General features: G+C 44.6%; 1 protein-coding gene across 3 annotated transcripts in view; it reads right to left on the reverse strand.

Moving 5' to 3' along the window:
* The window catches only part of pcdh7b (protocadherin 7b), a 96,210-nt gene that overhangs the window by 32,587 nt on the left and 37,472 nt on the right, over positions 1-26,151 (reverse strand). For 2 of the 3 annotated variants that reach the window (XM_028429613.1, XM_028429615.1), the window contains exon 2: positions 15,982-16,201. In XM_028429613.1, the coding sequence (XP_028285414.1) occupies positions 15,982-16,201 (220 nt within the window). The remainder of the gene's footprint in view (positions 1-15,981; positions 16,202-26,151) is intronic. The other variant, XM_028429614.1, reaches the window with a different exon arrangement.

The following is a 26,151-nucleotide window of genomic DNA, read 5'->3' on the forward strand; positions in this document are numbered from 1 at the left end:
TCCATCGTTTCCCACACACACCCCATTCTTTCCAGCTCTCTTCAGTGTGGCTCTGATTTTGACGGCTAATTCCGGTGTTTTCATTTCAGAGGCACAAGCTTAATTCTAATGCATATTAGCGCATTACAAGGGGTAGAGGTGGGGTGGGGTGGGGTGGGGGGGAAGCAGCCCACACACACACACATCACACTGACATGTGGGATAAAACATGTAAGCTCTCACAACCCCACAACCACAGTCAAAATGTGTGTGCTGAGAGATGGCTTCTGCACGGTTTCCACATATCAACGCTCCTTTAATGCACTGACACCATGTGCTTTTAACGGCTGTGTCGGGAGAGGGGGGGGCAGCTTGGCTACAAGAGAATGCAATGCGGCAAGGTCAAAGCCGGGGCACTCACATGATCGATGCTAACGTGATTAGTGCCATGCTAACATCAAACGACGGGCTACACTAGCTCTTGTGAAGGTGCTAGTTTTGTGCTCTCTTTACCATCACAGAGGCGCACGTGAACCCGAGAGCAGGCATGTGTGCACCGCCGAGCTGCCCATGGACCATAATCCATTTATGACTGTAAACACGGAGGAGGGGGAAGACATTTACTGTCAAACAGCACTTGCCACAGCCGGTATATCATCTCCCTGTCAGCAGTGCACACACTCTCCTCACTGAAATCACTACTGCTACTACTATGAATGTTACTGTTAGGCTGCTACCTTCAGCTGCAATTACACAAGTTTTACCCACATTTAAAAAAAAAAAAAAAAAAACATTAAAAGGTTTTTTTTTCTCTCAGCAAAATCACCCTGATTAAGTAAAGCAGGTCTGCTTTTAAGTCTTACAGCTGATAAAGTTTTTTTAGATATAGAATTGGTGTACTCTCGCTGCCTTAGGCTTTCCACATTTGTACTCGCTAAACCTTAGACTTTACATACACCTAGTCTTTCCACATATGACCTCTTTCACCTTAGGCTCTCCACATTTGCACTCTCCCTGCCTTGGGATTTTCATAGTTACACTCTTCTTCCCTTAGACTCATATCAACATATGAACTCTCCCACCTTAGGCTTTCCAGGTTGTCCATCCACCCTCTCCTCGGTTTAGGCCCACCTGAGACTTTTCGTGTATGGACTCTCCCTGTCTTAGGCATTCTACTAAAAGACACATTGTCTCCTCACCTTAGGCTTTCTATATCACACAACCTTTTTCTATAGTACTTTAAGACAAAGATGTTAGAAAGACAGTTGTCCCAGTTTTTTTTATTTATTTATTTTTGTGCTATGTTCATAGTTGTGACAGTTCAGTGTCATTCCACTGGCCTTATGAAAGGTGAATAAGGGCAGAGTTTGGCAGCCAAGGTTTGAGACTTGTTTAAGAGGGGTTGACATTTACACTCATTCCAATGTTCCAAAGCCTTTGGCCTCACAACAGTCAGTCAGCAGCTCTGCTGCGCTCGGTGTGGCATATGGGTGACAGTTAATCCAAGGTGATGTACAGTATGTGGGTGAGGAGCTGTTTAGATATGACAGAGAGAAAAATACACTCAGACAAAGAGTGTCCTCACTTTCTGTTGCACACACACACAATATCCCAGTATGACACACACTCCCGTTCCCATTATGCAAACACCTCTCCTCACACTCTGCCTTGCTCCCAGACCTTAACTTCTATTATTAGAGAAGAGCTCTCCAGCTACTCTTTTTGATTTTCATTTGCGGCGGCTTCTGCGAGCAGGTGTGACCGTCTCGCCTGCAGAATCCACCACCCTCACTCTCGCAAGGGACACGCCAAATATTCAGACCTGTTTAAGCTCTATTTTCACCAGCAGAAGAAAAACACCCATCGTTAATGAGTTTTTTCATTTAGCCAGGCGGAGACGGCTTTAGGTCAAGTAACATACAGCACAAATATCTGCCCTTCAACAGTCAAGGTTGTCTACAAAGATCAATATTTCTCCGAGTAGTAGCTGCTGGAACATGGGGAGCAGAACAACATGGGCAGTAAAAACACACACAGGCCTGTTTCCAGGAGGAAAAAAGTGAAGACTCAAGGATGGAGGGAGACGTGAGCTTTATGCACAATGAATATTTTAAAGTCCGGGAGGAAGGAAAGTCTTAAAAGTATTTGCAGTTGTTTTTCTGTTGGATGTATGTGATGCTGTATGGAATTTCATCATAAACGGTAGAAGCATTAAAGCGTCAAACCTTCTCAGTTATATATCTTGCTATTTAGAACATGTCTGCCTTATTATAGAGATATGCAAATCTCAAGCAAACACGTTGGCAGTAATAACCTGAAACTCCACCGCTGAACATCTCATGGCAACATAGCACGCCTCGCAGACGTCGTCAGAGTTATTAGTCTATTATTAGCTATGGTACAGTCCTCTCTCTTCCTCTTCCTCCTCCTCCTCCTCCTCCTCCTTCTTCCTTCTTCGCTGCCGACACACAGCGCCGCTGTCATCATAGATGACTGGCTTCTAATTGGATACAGAGGAGGCCACATACACGTTTCACACGCCGTGAACGGCCATCGAGCGGTGAGAATCAACTTTTCAATTAAATAAGCCACATTTGTTGGGGAGGTTGGCAAGCTGATTATTCTGAATATCTTATTATTGAGGGTCTTTTTCTTTCCATAAACAGATGACTTATGTCTGGGTAGATGTGGCGGCGGCAAGGGATGGAGAGGGAGGTGTGGACCTTGATGAGAGACAAGAAGGAATAGGGGAGGAGGAGGAGGAGGAGGAGGAGGAGAGGGAAGTTTGCAAAACAAAGAAGGACCCTCACTTCTCTGTCTCTCTGCGGCTCGAACACCTACTTTTATTTTCCTGCAGTATGCAAACACAATGATACACGCATTTATACACTCACACACACACAAATATGCAGTGGGAAAATGGAGAAAAGAGAGAGTGAGGCAGCTGTGAAAACATTGCTTCTATGTATCAGAAGAGACTTGAGAGGAAATATGGTGCAATTCTTTACAGCTCTCTGCCTGTCAGGGTGAGTAAAGAGAGCTCTGTCCAGCAGACCTTTACAGTCCACACACACACACACACACACACACACACAGACACACACAGAAATCAAAACCCTGGTGTCACTGAGTGGGTTGTGAACATTTGCCTTTTTTGCCTGATTTGTTGTAGATTATTCTGCTATATTCTTTTTTTGTAGGGGAGCACATTAGTGTGTGGCCTCGTTTTCGCTCCAACATAAACAAGTGAGTTCACATTAGAAACGTGGGGGAAACTGTAATTTTTTAACTTCCTGTTTTTCGACAAAAGGTCGGTGTGACGCGTCCAGCTTTGACAGATTGTTCTGCATAGTATTAATCTTGTGTATTTCTTCATTAGGGGAAGTGTTCAGATTAAACTGATCTCCTTCCTGAGCGAGAGGATGCACACACACACACACACATTAATCACAAGAAGAGGGAAGGGTTGCATAACACCTAAAAAAGACGCACAATGGCGTCTACACACTCCTACATCTGCTCTCCTCCGTCGTCACCTCTGCTAAAGGATAAACTGTTTGGCTTGCAGGCTCAAAAACTACTAAAATGGAGCTGATTTTTTTTAGTCAAAATCAGTTTATACTTTCCCCCCCCAAACACTGCTCTTCTTCCTCCTCCTCCTCCTCCTCCTCCTCCTCCGATGCTTTAGAAGCAAATTGCTTTGTCCCCGCTGCAGAGTTCAGCCAAAGAACATGAGTGTTGACAGCTATGGTCTTTTCAAGAGGAGCAGAGGATTACCGCATGTATGCACTGAGGTGGATTAAGACTTTGACGCTAATGAAAGGTCCTGACAGGAGCCTCTTTTTTTGGGAGGGGGGAAAATTGGTCAGCCAGTCTTAAGCCCAGATAATGTGTATAAGACCGAAATGAAATCAGCCAAAAGCTGGGGTAGTAATAATAATAATAACACCAAGGAAGGGAGGGAGAAAAGCGCAAACAATCAAGAGATGTCTGGAAAATAATAATTTTCACCCTCGAACCATCTGCTGCTTTATAATCTGCAGTTGCTTCTGATTAAGATTAAACCTCGCCAAGCTATTAAAGGCATGCAGCATCATCTTTTTTTTTTTTCAAATAAAGATGAGTGATTTGAGGAGTAATTTGGGGAGTTGGATAAGGTGAGGTATGTGCACACATGTGTGTGTGTGTGTCCTTGCACCGTCTGCAATCGCTCAGGGATTAAGATGATTTATGCTGCCCTGGCGTGACTTCAGATTCACAATGTGTGTGGTGATGGAACCATCATTCACCTCTCCTCCTCTCTCTCTCTCCATCAGTAAAAAATCCATCTATTAGACCCAATTCTACTGAAAGCGTTGACTCGTCTGGTATTTGGCTAACAACCCTTAGCATGACGAAAGTGTATTATTAGTCCACAATGCTAAACTGCTAGTTTAGGATGCTTCAAACTCCATCTGATGTTCACCCAGTCGATGTCATTAAAGGTGACGCCCGCAATTCTTGTCACAGAAAATCTGCGTAAACCTAAACTTGAACAATTATTCTTGTCGCCTGAGTGTGGTTTCGTTTTGTGGAGCAGTAAAAGGCACAAACAGGCTATGTGTGTCATCTAAAGGACGCCCAGCATGGGCAAACATCATATACACAGCAGCTTATAGGAGTGGCAGTCTACCCAAAGAGTAGTTTTTTGTGAGTTCATCATAACAGCTATAACTGGATAATGACTGTAACTTGTTTCCCTGCGCAGTGTGTGTGAACCCAATCTGTCACTTCCAGACAGATTTTCAAATCCAAGCCTTACATTGTGTGTGGGTGGCGGGCTAAACAGTTGCTACACTGCATCTTACAGCAGGGAGGAATACAGTAGCCTGTGAAGCACATCTAGGAGTTTGAGTGCTAATTCGATAAGATTTTTCTTTCTTACTCATGTCGTCTTTTCTTGCACACCTGCAGCACCTTCCTGCTTGTGTACACAGTGAGCCTCTCTCCTGTAGCATCCTTCCAATGACTGCACGAACTCCCCCCCTATTGCAGTGAGTTCCAGGCAGCCCAAAGCTGATCTGAAGGCATTCACTTAAAGAGATTTTCACTTTACATGTGTTTGAATCTGGCCCTGCACATATGTATTTATTTACTTATGTGTGTGTGTGCAGATGTGAGTGGATTTGCAGGCACATCATCCGGATTAGGACGCTCTGTTTTGTCAGTTCATCAGCTTGCACAGGGGAAGAGGTGAAGAGGGAGGGAAGGGAGGGGGGGGGGGGTGCTTTTGTCATTATGTCAGTCTCAGGAATTCAAAGCTGCTCTCTGTTGACCATTGCTCAATAGTTTGTTTCTCTCTCCACTTAAATCCAATCCTGTGTCGTCCCCGCAGAGGCACTTTTAGCGACTAGCCCCCCCCCTGCTTAAGCGATCGCCCGAGGGCTAGCTTCAACCACAGACAAGATAAATGCTATTGTTTTAGCCTTGGAGGTAGCCATTAGTCTGCGGGCGGGACTGCAAACATAACAAAAAAGGGGCCAGAAAGCAGACAAAGAATCACACACTTTGCCACAAGTGGTGCAGAAACAGGTGTGCCCTCGGTGCATGTCTTCAAAGGGTTAATCTTTTTAACCCCCCCACCCAGTCCTCTCCTCGTCCTCCAGGCAAAGAAAAGCAACTCACCGCTATTGTGTGGTTGCAGTGTTGCGTTGTGGTTTTTCAAACGGAGGCTTATTTTGACTGCATCCCTGACAGGAAGTTGCGCCATGAGGACTGTTATTCATCACAGCCTTGCACGGCTGAGCCGCAGCTTTGTTAGGTGATTGCAGCCTTTATGGGCTTGAAAAGACAGCTGCCACAGTGAAAGGCGCACAAAGCATTTCATTTTTTTTTTTCTTCTTTGTTTTGTGACCTCGAGTTGGAAAAAAAAAAAAAAACACCACACACCACCACACCTGGAAGAAGAAGGGTGTGGGGATCTGCAATGTGTTTGGATGCTTCTTCCAGGTGAGCACAACTTGGAGCCAATACAACAATATAACTGGAAAACATGATTCAGAGCTGTCATTGGATGCTTTAACTTTTTCAAAACAATCCGAGATGAAGTGATAGAGGAAGAGGAGAAGAAAAGTCGGCAGGTGCTATATGCGGAGGAATAAAAGAGAGTGTGTGTGCTAAGAGAGACGGCACAAAAAGCCCTTTAAATGGGTCAACAACGCATAAGCAAGCAGCTTCACACTCACAGGATGAGGGAGGCAGGAGAAATATTAGCTCACACGCACCATTTCCTCCTCTTTAACGCACCTACAGTAAATGTACAAACCACACCGCTCCCTCTTTTGTCTTAAGTAGGGTGAGCTCTCGGCCTTCATAAAACATGTATGGTGCTAATGCTGACCGTGGCTCACAGTCACCAAGGAAACGATGCACTAAATGCACCAACCCTAGTTTGTTTTTTAGAGCATTAAGTCACTTACAGCTCTCTGAGTTCTAAAGAGGAAAAAAATGAATGTGATACATATGCGGCCCTGACTAGTTGTGTCCATGAGTTGAAAAATTCCAGCTGAAAGGAAATAAGAAGAGAGGAGAATAATGAAATTCCTCAGCTACAGCAGCTCAGGAGGATATTGTCCCTCTAGGTGTATGTAGGCCTACAGCTGTATGCAGTGTGTTTCCTGCACGCGTGTTATGAAACCCCTTCGAGCACAGCCTATGATAGGGGTCAAAGGTCACAGCATGCAAAACTACCACAGGGGGAGGTGGTGCTGGAGAGAGAGAGAGGAGAAGAGAGGAAGTCCTCCTTTTTTTAATAAAGTGTGTGTTAGCTTTTCATTTCTTCACCCTTCCACCATATGAGACACATTAACTGTGTCCTCAAAGAGAGAAGAAGGCGAGAGAGGGAGAGGGGGAGAGCGGGAGGATAATCCCCCTTCCTCCATTGTTACACGCTTTCATCTATTTTTATAAGGCGAGGAGTGGAAGGGGCGAGAGGAAGGAGGGAAGTAAAAATAAGTTCTGGTGGGCTTGGTGCACCGCTGAGAGCATGATCCATCTACGCTCAGATTTGGGAATGCACACACACACACACACACAGATGTACTGTATATGCTTCAATGCACACACACACACACACACACACCACCGTTGCACTTATTAAAGTGTAAAACTTTTACCTATGAATGAACCTCATATGAGTTCACGTACTGCTGCTGCTATACGTGCTTTGTTATCTTTGTCTTAGCATTGATTAGCTTGCTAGTGCTAAAGAAATTAGCAACTGTACTCAACCTCTATGAGGTTGCTTAAAGAGGTACCCAGACACCATGTCATCACACAACCAATGATAAATTGTATTATAGGTCTATGCTAAGCTAGTTTAGCTATCTTCCATCTTTCAGTTTAGCTAATCCATGTCTCAGCAATGAGTTTGCCTGTAGGCATAGGAGAGTCTTCCTCAGTTCTCTGAGCAATAGTTGTGTATTAGCTAGCTGGCTAGCCCTGGGTAATCCTAGCTGTTGTGTCAACAAGCCTGGTGCATCATCAAATAGACAACATTTCTCTTAGGTCACTAAATCTATGCTAAGCTAGCTCAGTTATATTATATTTGTTATTTAGAGAAACAATGTCACATAATCAAAGTGAACTAATCTTCATCAGCTAGCCAACTAGCTTTACATGTCACTCTCCATGAGTGACATTTAAAGCTAGTTGGCTAGCTGATCAATCTGTGCTATCCTAAACTGCTGTACCCCTACACACCCCAGACGACACACTGAGGCACACATACTGATTATCGTTAGCGTTTCACATAACGCCTGCAGCTAAACAGGCATTTGTTTGCCTGTGTTTTGACAGTTTTACAGCATTTAGCCGTGTCTCTGAGTCATCAAAGCAGCCCGATTAAAGACGAACACGATGTCAAATTCCTAAATAATACGACCTAATTGCTATCAATTAGCGGTAGCAGCCCGACGTTGCTGGCAGAGTGAGGAGTATCCTGACAAAATCCTTTTCCCAGAAGGAATGCCAGTCGGCACCCGTTCCTGCTGGAGATGTGTATTGCGGCAAGCTGTTCTGTAAATATGCACGCAGTGGGTTTAAACCCAGGTGCAACATACACACACACACTCACACACACACAAGTTTGAGAATTTTTTTTCTTCAAATGTGTTGTGGGTGGACAAAAAAAAAAAGCACAATGTGAAAGGTCAAAGGTTAAGCTGCTGCCAGGCTGGACGCCACACATACATAAACAGAGAACACGCATGAGTCAGCTCATACACAAACACACAGCCAGGGAAAAAAAAAAAAAGTACGCAATTTGCAATTCCTACCTTTAAGGTCAAAAATAGTGTCATCGCTTATATTCACACACACACACACACACACACACAAAGAATATCTTTTACCTATTTTGGCGAAGCTTGAAGTCAGATTTATGTATATTGGCCAGAAGCTGGGTTACATCTGTTTGCTTTGTTGGAAACTTGTGTGTAATCAGCGCTGCATTTCTTGTGTGCAACAAAAAAAAACTGAAAGTTTTCAGATGTGTCGAGCAGGAGAGTTCCAGCAGAGTTATTATGCATGGATTTGTGTCGGCGCCTTAACTGTGAGATATGAGGAGTGGGGGGGGGGGGGTGTAGTGAGAGACGGTGTTTGCACATAAAGTGTAGTATGTTTGGAAAAGGCATGAATGAATGCATGAGCGGCCGCGGCTCGGCGCGGGTCTACAGAATGTGTGAACACCTGAATGTGTTTTTTATTTTATTTTTTTTTTACTGAATTCTGTTTGTTTGTGTTTTTTTGAATTCCCTGAAGTGTGAAAAAAAAGAAGGCGGCCCTTATTCTTTGTCTTTCTCAGTGTTCCTCTCAGCTTCTGGTGTGTGAAGTTGGCAACATATGCACATACATACACACACCAACACACACACGCTACTTGTTTTCAAATCATGGATAAATAAATAGATAAATAAACACTCAGCGAGGGAGATTATTATTATTATTATTATTATTGACATGCCTTGCAGGTAGAACACCCCGCCCCGCCCGTGTCTGCCTCCCTTGCTATAGACCTCACACTGGGAAAGACACAGCGCCCACTGCGTCCCCACCTGATGTTCCAGCGTGCTCCCTCGAACGTGATCCTTCACTCACCGCACACCTCATGCGCAGAATCCTAACAGGATCCTAAAGGATGACCAGGAGAGGAGGGAGGGGGGAGAATAAGACAGAATGCCTTGTGAAGAAAAAAAGTGGTGGTGGTGGGGGGGGGTTTGGCTGAGGTGTTTAATTGTCTTCATTGAAGAACACCCCACCGGTTCCCTTCAAACACCCTGACAGCTTAAGGAGCGATGATGGTATCACGAGAGAGATGATATATAAAAAGAAGCTCCGTATTAACATCTGTCGACAGAGGCGATTTTTTTTTAAACGTAACAAATGTCATTTGGAGGCATGCCAAATTGCTAGTCACCGCTTCGCTGCGCCTAAAAAAAGACAAAATGCACATGGCGTCTGACTGTAGGCCCTCATTGAAAATACAGTCATGTCTCTGCAGTGCAGTGAAAAGCCATTCTGCCTTCTCTCTCTCTCTCTCTCTCTCACTGCTACAAGTGCTTGCTTTATTAACATTGCATCCACACTGCAATGTAGGAACAGTCTTTAAAACTAAAAAACATCAACACATGTAAAGTTTGTTTATTTAAAAAAAACAAAAAAACAATATGGCCACCCTACCAGATTGTGGCTTTAATTTCAATCGAGTTTGTGTATACATGCAGCTGTGCAACATAAAGTGGGTGCACTTCTGCACCAAACGGCTATTGTGGTTGTGTAACGCTGTTTCTCTGTATCGGTGTTTGTAAGCCTGCTTGAATGGCTTTTTGTAATCTCTGTCAGGAGTGGGTGTCAGTCCGCCTCTGGCTTCACAATGCACCGCAGCGACAATTCCATTATCCACACTCGGACGTTAACAATACATACATACATATGTGTGTGTGTGTGTGTATGTTTGCATATGTTTTGGCAGGCTCCTTTGTAGATGAATTTCATCATTTTTTTTGTTCCAACTCCTCTGCAACTTTCTACATCATTAATTTCAATTGATTTACAGTTAATAAGTAATATTTAAGGAAATCCTAAGGCAAGGAGAGCACATTTTCCTGTCATTCAGTATACGTTCATTAAAGCCCCCTTAGGCCTTTTATGATGAGAGTACCTCTCCATGCCGTTCAGTGTGCATACAGGGGAAGCCTAAGGCTTTCAATGTATATCTGTGGAAAGCCTAAGGCAGGCATACCTCCACATCGTACAATGTAGATACAGGGAGAGCCTAAGATGGTGACAGCACACCTCCTTGACCTTTGATGTACATACATGGAAAGCCTAAGGCAGTGAGAAGGCACCTAATTGTAAATGGGTGGCTAAAAAATGGTAGATATCTGAAAACCCTCTATAAGCACAGTTACTAATGAGAGGATATCACGGGCTGCACTTTATTTGAACTGGTTCAGTGCGTCTGTACTTCATTTTACGGGGCTGGTTTTCCTTCAGTGTTACTGGACTCCACTAAGGGGGTTTTACAACCTGCACATTAGGAGGATGGGACTGTGGATGTGACACTGTGGTATGATTTGAATACCTGTCTGCTCCGGCTGAGCAATGATCAATCATCTCCACGACTGTCAGCCGTCACTCCCTGCTGCCAACTTCTCCATGCATGTAACTTCCATCCCTCACTTGTGTTTCTCCATCTCCTGGTGTCTTTCAAGCCTCCCTTGCTTACGCCCATTTTCTGGGCTCCTGTGCAGTGTGTTACTCATTTCTGCCCCCCACACCCCCCCACTCCCATCAGTGCTTTCCTCTCACATCAACCCACCCGGTTCTCGTGTTCTCGCTATATCTCCCCGGCTGCTGCCTTGCCTCAGGATATCGCAAAGAGATATCAGGGGCGAGGGTAAGGGACAGATGGAAATGAATAAGAGAGGCACGGCGAGCCTGCACAGAATACAAACCCCGCTGTGCAAACATCCAGACGTTTTAGATGCATCATTTTAATTTTCAATCCTGTTTTTAACTTCAACGCATGCACTGTGACCTTGGGGACGGCGTGAATTGTGTGTAACATGCTGATTGATAGCGCCTTCCACAGGGTGATTTTTCACTACATCGCTCTCACAAAGACACACAAACACACACACACACACACTCATCCTTCCAACGAGTTGAGGGAAATCAGACCTAAGACCAGCGCTGCTGCTGCTCCGCTCTTGAAATATGAATGGTTTTAATTAAACAAACTCGCTTTGCCATCTGGCCCTACAATTGGGCTTGCCTAATGAACAGACTTACACACAAACATTATTAACCAGGCTAAGCAGCATTCCAACGTGCAAAGCTTTATAAATGGAGAAACAACAACTATGAAGTGATCTAGTGAGGTGCTTCATGAAGCTGGAAAATGATTCAGGGCCCCATTTTTTAAGCTAATCTGTGCATTTTCTGAACATGTGTGTTTTTTTAGTGTGTTAAAAAAAGGCGAACATTCCAGTCTGTCTGTCCACTGTGTTTTCTTTAGAGGTTTGCTCGGACAGTCTCTGCACCTAACTGATAACTGCTGCGATTTGCCACTTGTCTGTCTGACTCTATCGAGCCGACTAGCCAACACTAAATGATGATATGTTTGTAATCCAACGGTTGGTACCCCAAGATTTCTCAGCAGGAGAGACAGGAGAGTGATAGTCTGGTAGGTGCTGTGTGTGTGTGTGTGTGTCAGGCAGCCAAGGCAGAATAGAAATGTTAGCAGCCAGTAGGACGTGCTATTACTCTCTTAGAGGCTACACTAAATTTGCACTTTTTGTCTGTCTTTGCAGCCAGCATAAATGAAATCAGGCACCAGGCCTCTGTGAGATGCTCTCAGTGATGTAGATGTAGTAAATAAAAAGTTGAGTAAACTAATGTATGACCCTTTGTAAGCCTGGAATCATGGTTGCTGACACTTAGGCAGCATCTTAGACCATCAGAAAGATATCCACTAGAGCAATGATGTTATTATCACTGTCTAGATGGCGACCACTGAGCTCCTTCTACTCCAAATGGCACAATCAGTCAATAATCATATCTCGCAGATGGTTAGGTTAGGCTTAACATGATTCCAGGACCGATATAACCCCCAAAATTGAGGGGTTATGTTGGAATTAGGCATCAAATCCACCTCTCAAGATGGATGTGTTGCCCTGGTGGAAGAATGCTCAGAAATTAGTAGAGTAGCGCCAGGTAATATTGCGACCCTTTGCCACCAGCACTCCCAGAAAATGCCCATCACCATTATGCAAACCTCACCTCTGATCTGGCTTTCGTGAACCAGAGAAGAGGTGGACCAAAGCGGTGCTCGATTTCCACAGACATCTGCCTCAATAATGGCAGAGTGTCCCTCCTAACTCCCACTTCCTGTAAGGCCAAAGTAGTAAAAACTAAGAGCTTGGTCAAATGTTGGGATCTTGCCTCAGGACAAGGATCACCCTCCACTCTGGTGTTGCCACCATGTCCTCATGGACCTTCTTGTCATACTTATGCAGTCCACTCATTCCAGTCCACCTGATTCACGTGATGGATTAAATAGAGAAGCTCCAGCATGACCCACAACAACAAGCACACAGCTGCACTGAAAAGCGATTACATCTTCAGCGCTGGGAGCCGTTCAGATTCACACGAAAACACTTTGCACACTTCAGACATCATGAAAGAGTAACGTGAAAGCGTGTTATTTCGAGATGCACTCGAACTAACACCGTAAAAAAATTGGAAAATCCACCACTGCCGCCACCCCCCAACCTTCCGGCAATAAGGAGATCAATAATAGAGCACGAGGCTCTGACCCTCTGATAGCACAGTACATCTGGTAAGGGGGGGGGGCTCTTTGACATATATAACAGCCTAATCGTCTGTTTGACTCTAAACACTCAGCATTTATGAATATCTGATGAGCAGCAGGGTAAGCTTATAAATAAGTGAGCGGCCCAGCTGTGCATCAAGGAAGATCATCATAACCGAGCGAAGGAGCCGAGCACTATACTGTACACAAGAATAATGGGATGTGATCTGAAATGGCAACTAAAGACTACAAATTTGAGCTTTTATTCAGCTGAACAAACTGCAGCGGGAAGTCTCAGAGGTGCCCGACATGTTCCAAACAAAGATTCGTCAGTGCAGTGAGGACTAGGTCGAGAATGTGTTGATATTCCCGCGGTGACCCCGGCACTCCCTGTTTGTTTGAGTCTGTGTTGGATGGAGAAGTTGTTTTTCTTATTCTTTTGACGCTCCCCACGGAAATAAGTTCCCCAACAGAACAATAATAAAAGTTTGATACCTGACCTTGATGAGGGAGATAAGGAAAACACACCCTCTGCAGGTTAAGAAGCCTTTTGTGTGTGTGTGTTTGTGTAAGAGTAGGGTGGCATGCATTCATGTATGTGAGCAGCTGCAGTGTGAGCGATCGATTGACAAGAAGCAAGCGTAGAGCTGGAAAAGAATCAAAAAGGGACATTTCTCCTTTTGTCTGCGTTTTCGCCCTGACACAAAACAATCAAACACAATGAATCAATAACACAACAACAATACAATCCTCACTTTTTCACGTTTATAAACTGATACACCGAGCTACCAGACTGACACAAAACCCTGTGTCCACTGTAAGAAACTGCTGTAGCATTACACTCTAAATGTCTGCAGTGACTCTAAATGACGCCCGTGTCAGCAGTGAACACCACAGCACGCCATCTGCTGACTTAATTTTTCTAAAAAAAAAAGGCTTAACAGAGAACAAAAGCAGCCAATGGTGTCCATGTGAGCTTTTTAACAACACAAGGGGGGAGTGCTAATGACAAGCTTCCCTGAAGAGGCTGAAGCAGTTTGCCAATATTTGCCCTAACCTTCGATGATTGTGTTACACTTAGGTATTTAGCTGATGCCCTCATCCGCTGCGACCTCGCATAAGTGAGCAAGCAGAGGATCGGAGTCGTCCTCAAGGATGCTTTTATGGACTACACAGCTGCCTGCAAAGAAATCCACATTATATTTGTACAAAAAAAAAAAAAAGATTTGAAAATGCTCCAATATTCACATACACTCGCTTTGTTCTCCCGGCTTTCCATCTCTACACACACACACACAGCAGTTCAGCTGATCTCACTAAAGATAGCGAGCAGCAGCAGAGCTTGTTGTTTCTCTTAGATGGAGACTGATTCATGAATTGACCTTGACTCTGCTCTCCAACAAATCTCCTCCAAAGCTCTGCCATACTTTTTACTAGTAACCTCTGGAGCCGTGGAATTATGTGCACACTGAGACCCAGGCTGAGATGGATGGGAATTAGAACATCATATATATATATATATATATATATATATTATTTTTGGACTCAGTGTGCAGGTTATATATTGTGCATCTGTCTTGGCAGGCTTTGAGCTATGAGTTTGCATTTGAACCATAAGTGGTTCAGTCCAACCTGGGTCCTGTACCTGAACCTGATAGCGACACGCTAAATGCTACTTGCTAGTTTTCAATGATACTCAGCTGTTTCGCTGTGTTTCCTCTTTTTTTGTTGATCTGATTGGCTGAAAGTAGCACCTGATGAAGTATAGATTTATAAGTGTCCTTTTGAGACAGACAAACGCTGCATTGTGGACATTTTGCTAGCTATTGCTAAAATTACTACATTCCAGGGCTATAGCGCTGTAGTTGCCATGGCAACTTCCTATTCACGCTACAGGAAAAGGCTTCCCAACGTGTATAATTGGCATTCAGGTGCTATATTATGAAAGTGAATTTGATTGACAGGCTGATAAAGTCTTACAAGCCGTCAAACTAAACTAAAATGAGACCGAATTTTAATACAAACGAGCAGCTTACATCAGAGCATTTCAAATACATGTTAATCAGCTTTAAGGCCCATCATTTGAGAAATCTCACAGTGGACGCCTGTGTAACTGCCTGTTTGATGTCCCCCATCTGCCTGACTTTCTATTGGCTGTCTCTGGAGGTTATAACGAAAATATTTCAGATACAGACAGAAGTTAAGGCATCATCTAGCAAACAGCTCCATCTAAAAAAAAGACACAGAGAGACAGAGACAGAGAGAGGATGTGCTTCTTTAAGCAATTTGAATATCCTGATCCTAAGCTGCAGCGGGGAAGCCTCTGCACTTAGGCTTAGCACTCTCAAGACAGCTACTCCTTGTTAAGCATCGCCTCAGACTCCTAGACTATGAATGGGACCATTACCCCCATCTCTCACTACACACACACACACACACACTCATACATATATTTTGGCCTTGGTGGGAAACTAGCTCAGGCTAGCTGTGAGAAGGTTCTGCAAAAGGAGATCCAGTGCTTTACCAGGAGACTGCTTTAACAACAGAATCTTTTTATTTTTTGCATCGCTCCCACTCTTCTTCTCTCTCTTTTAACATTACAGTCTACACAAAAAATCACTTCTATCTCCCACCTGGAGGGAAATGAACTCCTTCATAAGGGCCTGGAGCCAAACACGCATTGCAAATCAGTGCGGCAGCTGCCTGCGTAGCTCCTAAACATTTCAGGTTGAGTATTAACCCCCCATCGTTACACCTCTTCTGCTTTATCTCAGAAAAAATACGAAAAGAGAGAGATCTTATGGAAAGACTTTACTCTGTTAACCTTGTGCAGCATATGAAATTCAGCGGGAATTGTAAAATAGTCCAAAACTAAAAGGATAAAGACGATGTTTCCCTCATGTAGCGCCTTTGATCAGATACGCCTGAAACTGGAGGTTTTAACAATAAATCCCAGACCTCATCTTCGTACATCTGTGAATGGGCTTTAGCTCTGATAGCAGCTACTACACCACCAGCAGCCACACCTGAGATGTGTTTCTGTTTGTGAGGCTTCTACAATCGGGCGTCCCTACTTTCTACTTAGCATGTGCATGTGTGCTTCCTGCATCTTAGCGGTTTCTTAATCTCCTTTCAGTGTTTGCCCCTACCATTTTCCATGTGCTCTGCCTCACCGACACTGCCATCCGGCGTTGTCCTCTCGTAGCTGTCCTCTGGCAGGGGGAGGGCGCCCAGCCGGGGGCCCGACGAGCTCTTGCTGCTGGGTGTCTCCGACTCGTCCAGGCCGCTGTCGTAGCAGCTCTGCAGCGATCCCTGCTGGTGAGGGTCCTGGGGCTGGCTCACCACCGAGAAGGTCACTCGGCGAAACGGCTACAAGAGAAACCAAACGGCCGGGGGTCACTATAAAAGGGACTCTTTAATTGTTAAGATGTCAGCTAGGGAGGTGGGTCCGCTGGGAAGCAGAAGAAAGGGGGGGATTTGGGAATAGGTCAGAAAAAAAAGGGGGGGAGCAAAGGTATGAACATCCAAGCTTGCTATAATGTCCTGACACAAAACTTCACAACAAAGACCTTTTCAAAGCCCTGAATAGGAAGACCTTGTAGCCTAATAGGGACACAATGGGAGTCTTTAGAGCTTGCTTGAGGCTCAGGGGACCAAGCAGACATGGCAGCTAAACCTGTGTGTTAAATAGAGCTAAAGAGGAAAGCAGCCTTGCTTGTTTTTTAAAAAAAAGGACAAAGTGGACAAGCTCAACAGGAGGTCTGAACATGGAGCGCACAACTATACCACACAGAACGACTTCTTTCCTACGTGTCAATACATGTAGCCTGTTAGCACGTTATTGAACAGCATCCTGTGTAGAAACCGAGCTTGTCTTTAAAGACAAAGCCTGTGTTTCACTGTCTCTCAGCCGGCTTCCCTTCCTCTCTCTGCATCGTCTCTCAATCCCTGTGTAGGACACAAAGGTAAAAGCAAAGGGTGGGTGGGGTAGGGCATGAGGCGAGTCTATGGTCGTTACCAGAATAAATGGCATAACGAATGGCTAATGCCGTTCATTAATTAGATACAAACACTGTCAGAGCTCGCCTCTGTTGCTGCACATCTTCTTGCGGGACCTCATCGCTTTCTCATGTTCTTTCCCCCATCGTCGCCCCAGCACCCCCCCAACCCCCCTCGTCCCTCTGTCCCCCTTGTTTCCTTGTTCCATCACGAGAATATTACAGAAGACGGAAGCCCATTACTCAAAAATTTGCTCATGTTCCCGCCTTCTCCTGTTTGTGTCTCATCTGATGGGACGAAATCTATTATCAGACACCGACTGCGCCCTAAGCCCCTGAAACTAAACACTTAAAAGCATGTTTTAAAGCCATGATTTCTTTTTTTAAATCATCAACACAACATTTATCAAAAACAATAACAGGAGTCATTTGAAAGGATCACCTTATACTGCATGTTTCATTTAGAAATTCACCAAAAATCAACCATTTGTATTAACAGGTTGTTGTAAAAAACAAAAAATTCTACACTCATCTGCGCAACAAATAAGCCATTGTTGATCCACTCACAAGCAACAGTCACATGACTAAAATTCTAAGAATTATAGGATTTTTGCATCATTCTAGACTTCAAAATAGTTTGTAGAAGTTGTAAAAAATAAACTACAGCACGTGAAGCCACCATATTGCACAAGAAAATATATTTTTGAGTTCTTTCTATTTGTAGCCACATTTTTGCTGTTTCCATAGAGGTGCAAAAATGACCTAAAGATGGACGCAAAACCACCATCAGCTCCTATTTTCTTTTTATTATTCTTAAACACAGATGTAGCAGAAACACATGCTGACAGGAATAACCTCAGCGAGCTGGACCTCTTTGTTATTTTTGCCATCCTGAGACACTTGCTGTAAGCACCTCTGAAACTCTGCCAGGTGCACACACTGTTGGAAGAATCTCTTTTTGATAATGAAATTTCCCATAAGCCACTGGGAAAAAAATGGGCTTCCATTTCTCTCTCTCTCTCTCTCTCTCTCTCTCTTTATGTGTGTGTGTGTGTGTGTGTGTGTGTGTGTTGTAAATTTGCATTTATTTATATATTTCTCTCTTTCTTTGGCTGGCTGGCTAACACAGCAATCTTGGCAATAAATCATGTTTCCATGTAATTACAATCAACACTCAACAAATGAATTGGTATAAATATTCATGCAAATTTCACTTGGATAGTCAAACATTTGTTGCATAATTAAAACCAGGGGCCCCAGAAGGAGAACTGCTCTCTATAAGAGGTGTAATAACACTTGAAGAGACGTTAAGATATTAAAGCATGTTTCGTTTGTTTGTAGTCGTGTAGAGGTGTGTGTTGACAAGTCCTGCAGTTTGTGCGAGGGTTAAAGAAATAATACAACAACAACAAAAACACACTACTTTATTTAGATCAGATTTAGTGGAGTGCCGTACTCCTCGGGAAAACGCAGTTTTTCTAATGATACAAATTAAATGACTGCTGCCTAATAAATTGCCCGGCGAGGCCGCTACAAAGAAAAGAAACACTCCAGCTAGCTCGCACCGAGGGAAAATTGAGTTTGGGGAGAGAGAGAGAGAGAAAGAGAGAAGAAGCTGACTGGAAGGGAAAAAAAAGGTAAATGAACAAATAGATTTTATTCACCTGGATTTCTCCCTCACTATATTCACTGGGAGAGAAAGAGAGATGGGGGAGAGAGGAAAAAAAAAAAGCTAATTTGTTTGCAGACCAGAAATGGAGTTCATGCAGAGATCGCCGGAGGCTTTGGATTAGAATCTGCAGCAAGCACCGTCTGCACAGCAACCTCCCCTCCCTCCGTTCTGTGTCTTTTCAAATCAATGAATAAAATACAACACCATCCGCCATTCGTGTGTGGTGGCTCGATGGCTGAAGTCTGGCTCTTCTCTCTATCGTTGAAATATTTATCGGAGGAAAAAAACCCTTTATCACCCGTTTTTGTACGTTGGTTAAGCCTACGTGATGCCGGTGACTCTGCCTCCTACTCCCTGACCTTCTGACCTCCCTCATCCACTCAATCAATTCAACGAGAGAGCACGCAAACACACTAAAATGTCATGACCTCTATTCCCATTTCATTTTAAAGGAGAAGCACGTTATGTCTAAAAAATTACTTAAGAGCCAATTCCAGGTATTGACTGTCTATTACTTGATGGATGCTTGTTTTTGTAGCCTTAGGTGGCTAACCCCCTCCCGCTGTGGGAGTAGCCGGGCTTTCACTCCAAGTTAGCACTAGCTTTATTCGTGCCAGATGCTGGGGGGGACCCCAGCCTCTTTTTTTTTAGGGGCCTGTGATTGAAAACCAGCTGTGACAGCCAACAAAAAAAAAAGGAACAATGCAAACAAGCCACAGGTTTTTACCGGGCGCTCTGGTCCAAGCTTGGCCTGGCCTATTTCCTGAATGCTAAAGGGAAAACACATGGGCTGCCTGGAGCCAATAAAAACAGGGCCGTGCCACTGATGTCAATAATGTGTGACCTCTTGGATTTGATTTTCATTTCCTTGCCGCACGACTCCCCCCTCCTCCACAAACTAAACTGTCAGCCGCGTTCTGTTTGAGCCTGACGCTGAGCAGGTTTGCTGAGACACCTCAGAACAATGACACCAGTTTAAACCTACAACGGTGCCAGACGTTAACGCACAAAACCGGCTCTCTCTGGACGTCTGGGGTTATAATTAAGCCCACCCTCACCAGAGCCTCTGGACCACGTGAAGGATAATGGAACGTGTGATTCTGGTCGGGAAACACACACTGTGTGTGTGTAATTTCAGCTGTAAATACCTTTGGCGGATGGCAGTGACCCACCACCGTGAACCACAGGAAGTAATTGTGGCTGGGCTGGACTCGGGGCAAAGAGAGCAAACACAAACTGCAGGACCAGTGTCTTATTGCAGTCAACCAGGGAAAAAATGGAGGGATACTGAGAAGGAAGTAAGTGAGATGGAAAGAAAGATACAGACAAAAAAAAAAGGTTGAAGGAGGGCCGGGAGACAAAGAGACTTTGAGGGAGGGGAGTGACACATGAGTGCAGCCGTGATTGCCAAAAGTGCCACTCGGTAATTAAGAACCTATGTTTCATATTTAATGGCCAACCAGACAGTGACCTGTGATATGCCACCTGAGACACACACAGAGTGCCAAATAGCCACAGTACACCAAAAAACATGGCTGCAGGGATCTTAAAGAAACAGATTTTGTTGTTGTTGTATGAGCTTCTTACCATTAAGTTACCAGCTTTCATTGACAAAATCAGTCATTTTAGCTCACAGAACACAGTCTTAGTGACTTAAGTGACTTAGTTTGTCGATCTTATTGTGTCAACACAATAGTTCAGATGTAAATTAGCATGTTAATGCACCAAAGTGACTCAAGTTGATATCAGAAAAGGCTTAATGTTCGCTGCTGGCAGGTAGACAAATATGTGTGCATGTAAGACGTCATGTGTCCTCACCGAGGAGACAACATTAGCCCGGCGTAACCCTGCCTGCTTTCTTTGGTAAGCTCAAATTCAAGTGAAACTTGGTCCAGGACGGAGAATTACAGAGATCATGAGATAGAGACTGATGTCGGGCTGATAAACGAGACGAATGCCCTCAAGGTGAACTGACTGGAAATCAATTGGAATCTGATCGAGGTGGATTCAGGTTCTATTTGGGTGCTGCTCAGTTGTACCTAATTACTGCGTGGATGCTCTTTGCAGCCTGAGCAGTCAAAAACACAAGTGTCCCAGGTGCACCCCACCTCCCTCCCCTCCTCTCTCTCTTTCCCTCTCCCTGTGAGTGACCAAGCAGTGAGGTTGGTGGGGTGCAGTTTCGGTTTGGGCCCAATAAGTTTTGGGAATGTCGGCGGCGGCGGCGGAGCATTTGGCTGAAGCTTTGTTAGGGCAGCCGCCTGCAGAGTCTCAGGTATCACGGTCCTAGCCTGACTGATAGCTTCGGCCCCTGTCAAGCTCCAGCGCTCCTCTTCACGTTCTCCTTCAAACTTCACTCCCTCACACGCACATTCCTCCCAGGACAGAGGTAACATTTCCAAAGAACACACACACAAGACTCCGGGAGAAAAATCAAGAAAAAACAAAAGATGAAAGGCGCTCTTGTGATTTCAACGTCTGTTTTTTTCTCCCAGTAGAATTAAAAAAAAACATACACACAGCTGCCAGTTGTGCACACAATAACATATTTGAATTGCCAATCCCTCATTTAAAATTATGTCAGTGAGCCGGGAGGTCGTACAATACACATGGGCACGGAGCTTGATAATAACATTTTTAAACACCTTTAAAAATAGTTTTATTACAGGAGGTGCAGGCGTTACGGGCAGCGGGACGCACAGCCTCGTTAACGGTTGATGATGCCATTAGCACTCTCTTGTCGATCTTTAAGAGTAGTTTTTTTTTCCTCCCTCCCCTTTCTATCTTCCATTTTACCATGTGGTGGTTTTATAGTCTGACAGAACGCCGATCAATTGAACGTCCTTCAGCGCACGTCTCTGGAGCCTCGCTGACCCTTTATTGCGCTCATTTGGCAGGAGTTGTATAAATACACGCAAGACAAAAATCTATTCAAAAGTACACACACACACACAAAAAAAATAAATAAATCAAAACTCCCTGATGCTTCTCGCTGTTGGGGTTGTGCCATAAAAAAGAGAAAAAGAAAGAGAGAGAGAGATGTCCTCCTAAGGAACTCCGCAGGGATCAAATTCTCCGAGCTTGCGCCTCGGGAACAGCTTTGGATTGCACACCAAAAAAAAAAGAAAAGAAATGAAACAGATAATAAGTAAAACGAGAGATCCCTCCATCCAAAAGCTCCATTTTCTTTCTTGTCTTTCTGTTTGGATGAGTGCCACAGCTTTCCTATTAGCATGCGCCCCATGCACACAGACAGGAAAGACAGAAAGAAAAAAGATCACACATGGTTACTTTCTTAAAGTCTGAGCTAAACTTTTAATTGCTCTTCAAGTGGCGGATTAGGCCACTAGTGATACTATTCTGCTGGTACTGGTGGTGGTGGTGGAGGTGGTAGTAAAAGGGGGAGAAGGATGGGGGGGGGGCGCATTTGAAGAAGCTTAGCCCAACCCCTGACCTGCTCTGAATGCCAAAGAAGGACTTTTTATTTTGGTTGAAGGGGGGGGGGTGGCTTTGAGTGGCAGTGGATTAGCTCCAAGCTGACAAATAACAGCCTTTCATAGCAAAAAAAAAAGAAAGACAGTGTCATGATAGCAAAAAAAAACATAAAAAGGGATAAATGAAAGCTTCGTAACTCACACAGGGAGGCTGATGTGCTTCCATTTATTCTGCGGCAGACTTTTGTGAATTGTGTTACATCCTGTCATTAGAAATAGATGGGACCGTCTCCTGTGTCCTGCTCACACGGGTTGACACTTTGGAATGAGTGTCAACCAAACTGCCGACCTCGGTGTTGCTTACATAGAGAGTCTGCCTTCGAATCCTACGATCACATTTCCTGTTTTTTTTTTTTTTTTTGTTTTTATGCTGACAGCTGCACGGTGCGCACGTCTGCGCACTCAGGTGTGTCACATGTGCGCATCCTACTACTACTACTACTACTGCTACTAGTCGCCGTGCGATGAAGCCTGAGGCTGCCGCTAACTTGTTGTGGCAAAGGTCCTGGCTGACATGGTGTCAGGGATGCCCGCAAAAAGCGGCGACGGTTTGCCAAATGCCAGATTCAAACTGAGGATACGAGCTACCTGTCCCACACCAAGCGCAGATGGGAGATTTAGAAAGCCTTCGAGAAATAAATGTCAAAAGAAAATAAAAGCAGTGATATGATCAAACAGGGAGAGAGAGAGAGAGAGAGAGAGAGAGCGAGGGATAAAGACGGAGATAAGGAGGAGACAGTGTAGAGGCTTTAATAAGGCTGATAAATGATTCTTTATTTACCATCCTGAGTCACTGATGACAGATAACCTGCATTTAGGAGATCAGGGCTGCCATCCAAACAGGCAAAAAAAGAGAGCGCGGGGGAGATAGATTGGAGGAGGTTAGAGAGCATATCCAGCTTATCCGCTAATGAGCCGTTCTATTTGAGTATGATCATAGCGGCATGTATCATTCATGTGGCATAAGCAGCCTCCTAAAGTCATCAGGATAGTGCCACCAGGTGGCGTGGGAAACAATGTGCAAAAACTGTGCATCCTGATCGTATCAGCACACACACACACACACTTTTCCCTTACAGGTCCCATCCGCCACCTGTTCCTGACAACAGAAGCATAGGACAATTATGATACAAACCATTATGAAAACAATTACTACAAATGAGTAATTAAACCCTAATGTCAGAATAAACAAACTGACGGTGAGGAAGGAATAAAAAAAAAAAGAAATGCCCAAGGCGAGACATAGAGATGGAAGGAATGAATAACGAGAGGTGCACACATTTAACTCCTCCCCTCCCTCACTTCTTTATCTCCCCCACCTCCACACCCCCCCCCCTCCTCCCATCTCTCCGTCACTCTCCGCCCGCTCCCCTTTCCTAACTCGCTATCTCCGTCGAGATCACGCAAGGTCAAACCTCCCCGACGTTTGATGGATGAAAATGGAATTAAGATGAAAGCACACTTTCAGATAATGAAGATATGCAGCGGGAGATTAGGAGGCTGGGGAGGCTGCTGAGGTGCCGACCAAATTAATATTGAAATTTATGTGTGTTTGGCTCATGCCCCAGACAATCCCTATGTGTTATTTTCAACCAGAAAGGCCAAGGTGGAAAAAAATTCGGAGAATTTCTGTGTGAGATCAACATGTGTGCAAATCGCAGCCAGTTTGCATCCTGACATGTGCCTATTCAGACATTTGCATTCACTTTGAAAGGCATATGATGTACTTTCCAAAAAAATGACATATATCTTACAATCCAATCTGCTCCATCTCAGCAGTTCTGAAGGGCTGGATCAGTGCAATGTGTGTGTGTGTGTTACAGAGAAGATAGGCGAAAGGGATAAGCGCACCCCTCCACCCACTCCCCTGCCTCTGAAGGCATCAAAGAGACAGTCTATCAAGGCCCTGTATCACTGTCTGATGACGGCGATATGCACACTAATCCGCATGTAAAATAGTCCTCTGCTCCAAGGCGCTTCTTCGAGTGCACTTAGCTAACAGTCTCCTCCTTGCCTTCTTCTTTGACATGATTCCCGGTGAATTGAGAAGAGGAGAAAAAAAAACCCAAACATGCTCTTAAGGTCTCGTTTTCAGCTCCAGCTCTATTAGATCTCATTACTCAGTTGTTGACTGGGCAGCCATTTTTTTTGAGCAGCTAATGGAGAAATTTGATAATGGCGTCAGGTTGTTGTGGTCCCCACTGTCATAGCGCTTGCAGTTTTTAAAGGAGAGGGCACAGGAGTGTGCAAAAACACAATTAACAGTGCAGGCTGCTTTGCTTCTCCTGGTATCTAAACCCACCACCACCACCACCACCCCTCCAAGAACACCACACAAAAAAACCATGGAAGGAATTCACAGCCTTGTTTTTTGCCCTCTTCAGTCTACAAGCTGTTCCCCCTTATTGAATAAGTAGGTGGTCAGGTTACATAGGAGGGCCAACAATGGAGCTCTTTGTGAAGTAAACAGGCAGAATGCAGAAAATATAGTTTTTTTTACTAAGCAAAGGGTACAGAAAGGTCAAACAGACATGATTACCGGACACCTGTATCTGCTCTCTGTGCCAGTGTACCAATGCGCCCGGTGCCAATCAATCCCTGCCGACCAGTGTGTGTGTGTGTGTGTGTGTGTGTGTGCGTGCGTGCGCATCCTTGTGTGTCTTTCACCTATCGAGTTACTGGCAGCTGGTATCCTAGGAATAAAAGAATTGCCTGTGATATAGTCAGCGAAATTCAGGAGATGAAGGAGGATGGTGGGTGGGAGAATGGATCCTATGTTGAATTGATATACCCCCCCCTTTAACTGCTCTCCTCATGCTGCAGGTGAATGCACCTGACTTTCCCCCTCTCCCCCTTTTTAATCAAGAGAAGGATAGAAACAGGAGCTCGGACAATGAATGGCTGCTGCTGAAGTAACCTAAGCTAATGGGACATTCTAGACTGCACAGTCTGCGACAGCAGCTCCCATCTTTACTGGGGTGAGTGGCTAGATAGCTGATGGATATTTTAGACTACACGGTCTAACACGATAGCTGCCATCTTTGTTCACTGAGCTAATGTGAGCGGCACTGCGATGCAGAACACTTTTAAACTATGCAGTCTACAATGGCAACTCTCTTCACTGCTCACAGACTCCATTGACGAGCTGTTGTAAGCGGTAAGTAGACTCCTCAGTCTACAAGGGCGGCTCCCGTCATTGCTCACCGGATCCATTTATAGCTGAGCTGGCATGAGCTGTAAACACCACACAGCCTACAATGGCAGCTCTCATCTTTGCTCAACGACTCCATGACAGAGCTTGTGCGAGTGGGTAGTGTGGCGGCTGGTGGGCGGGGGTCAACGACTCTGAGATAGTTATTGATTTAAAGTGACTTCAGTGTGACAGATAATAGCATTACGAGCCGCGCCGGCCGTCACGTGCGGCACACATCAAGTATCTATGATGTCGGATCAATAGAAAAGGCATGAAGTCGGGTTAGCGATATGTGTGTTTGTGATTGCTATGAATAGGCTTTCCTGCGTCCTTGCGGATCTTCAGTGAGAACAGAAGAAATATGTGGTTCTCTGTCTTCTTTTTTTTTCTCTCTCCCTCTGACACCCAGTCACACACACAAACACACACACACATAAATCAGAACTCAAGGCCAGAATTGAAGCTGTCACATAAAAAGACAAAACATCCATTTAATTTGAGCTCGTATTACATTGCCATTTTCTCCCCCTTTGATCTAGCAACAATAGCCAGGATTTGCCTCAGACTGGATTGTCTCCAAAACCCTCTCTGCTCTGTTGTACCTGGTTTCTGCAGAACAGGTTTTTCTCCCTAGTCAAAAAAAGAGTGCGGCAGAGCACCCCACCGCACTAATGATGGACCTCATCACGCCGGCTAATTTAACCCCTTGTGTAAATTGAGAGGTGGAGTTCATGGAGTTCAACTTAAAACAATAATCAGATCAAAAAAAGAGGTAAAAAAAACAGGCGCCTGGCCCACATTTCTATGCTAACAAGGAAATTGGGTGTGTTTTATTTATCTGCAGTGCAGACTGTATTATTATGAATTTAGGGCATTGGGAGAGTGGTTATTTAGAAGGCTACAGTTTCTGTTATTTCCCCCCATGTATTTACTTAGCCACCCCCCCCCCCCCTCCTCACATCACT

This window comes from Parambassis ranga, chromosome 18 (genome assembly GCF_900634625.1).
Source record: "Parambassis ranga chromosome 18, fParRan2.1, whole genome shotgun sequence".
In the NCBI taxonomy this organism is placed as follows: Eukaryota; Metazoa; Chordata; class Actinopteri; family Ambassidae; genus Parambassis; species Parambassis ranga.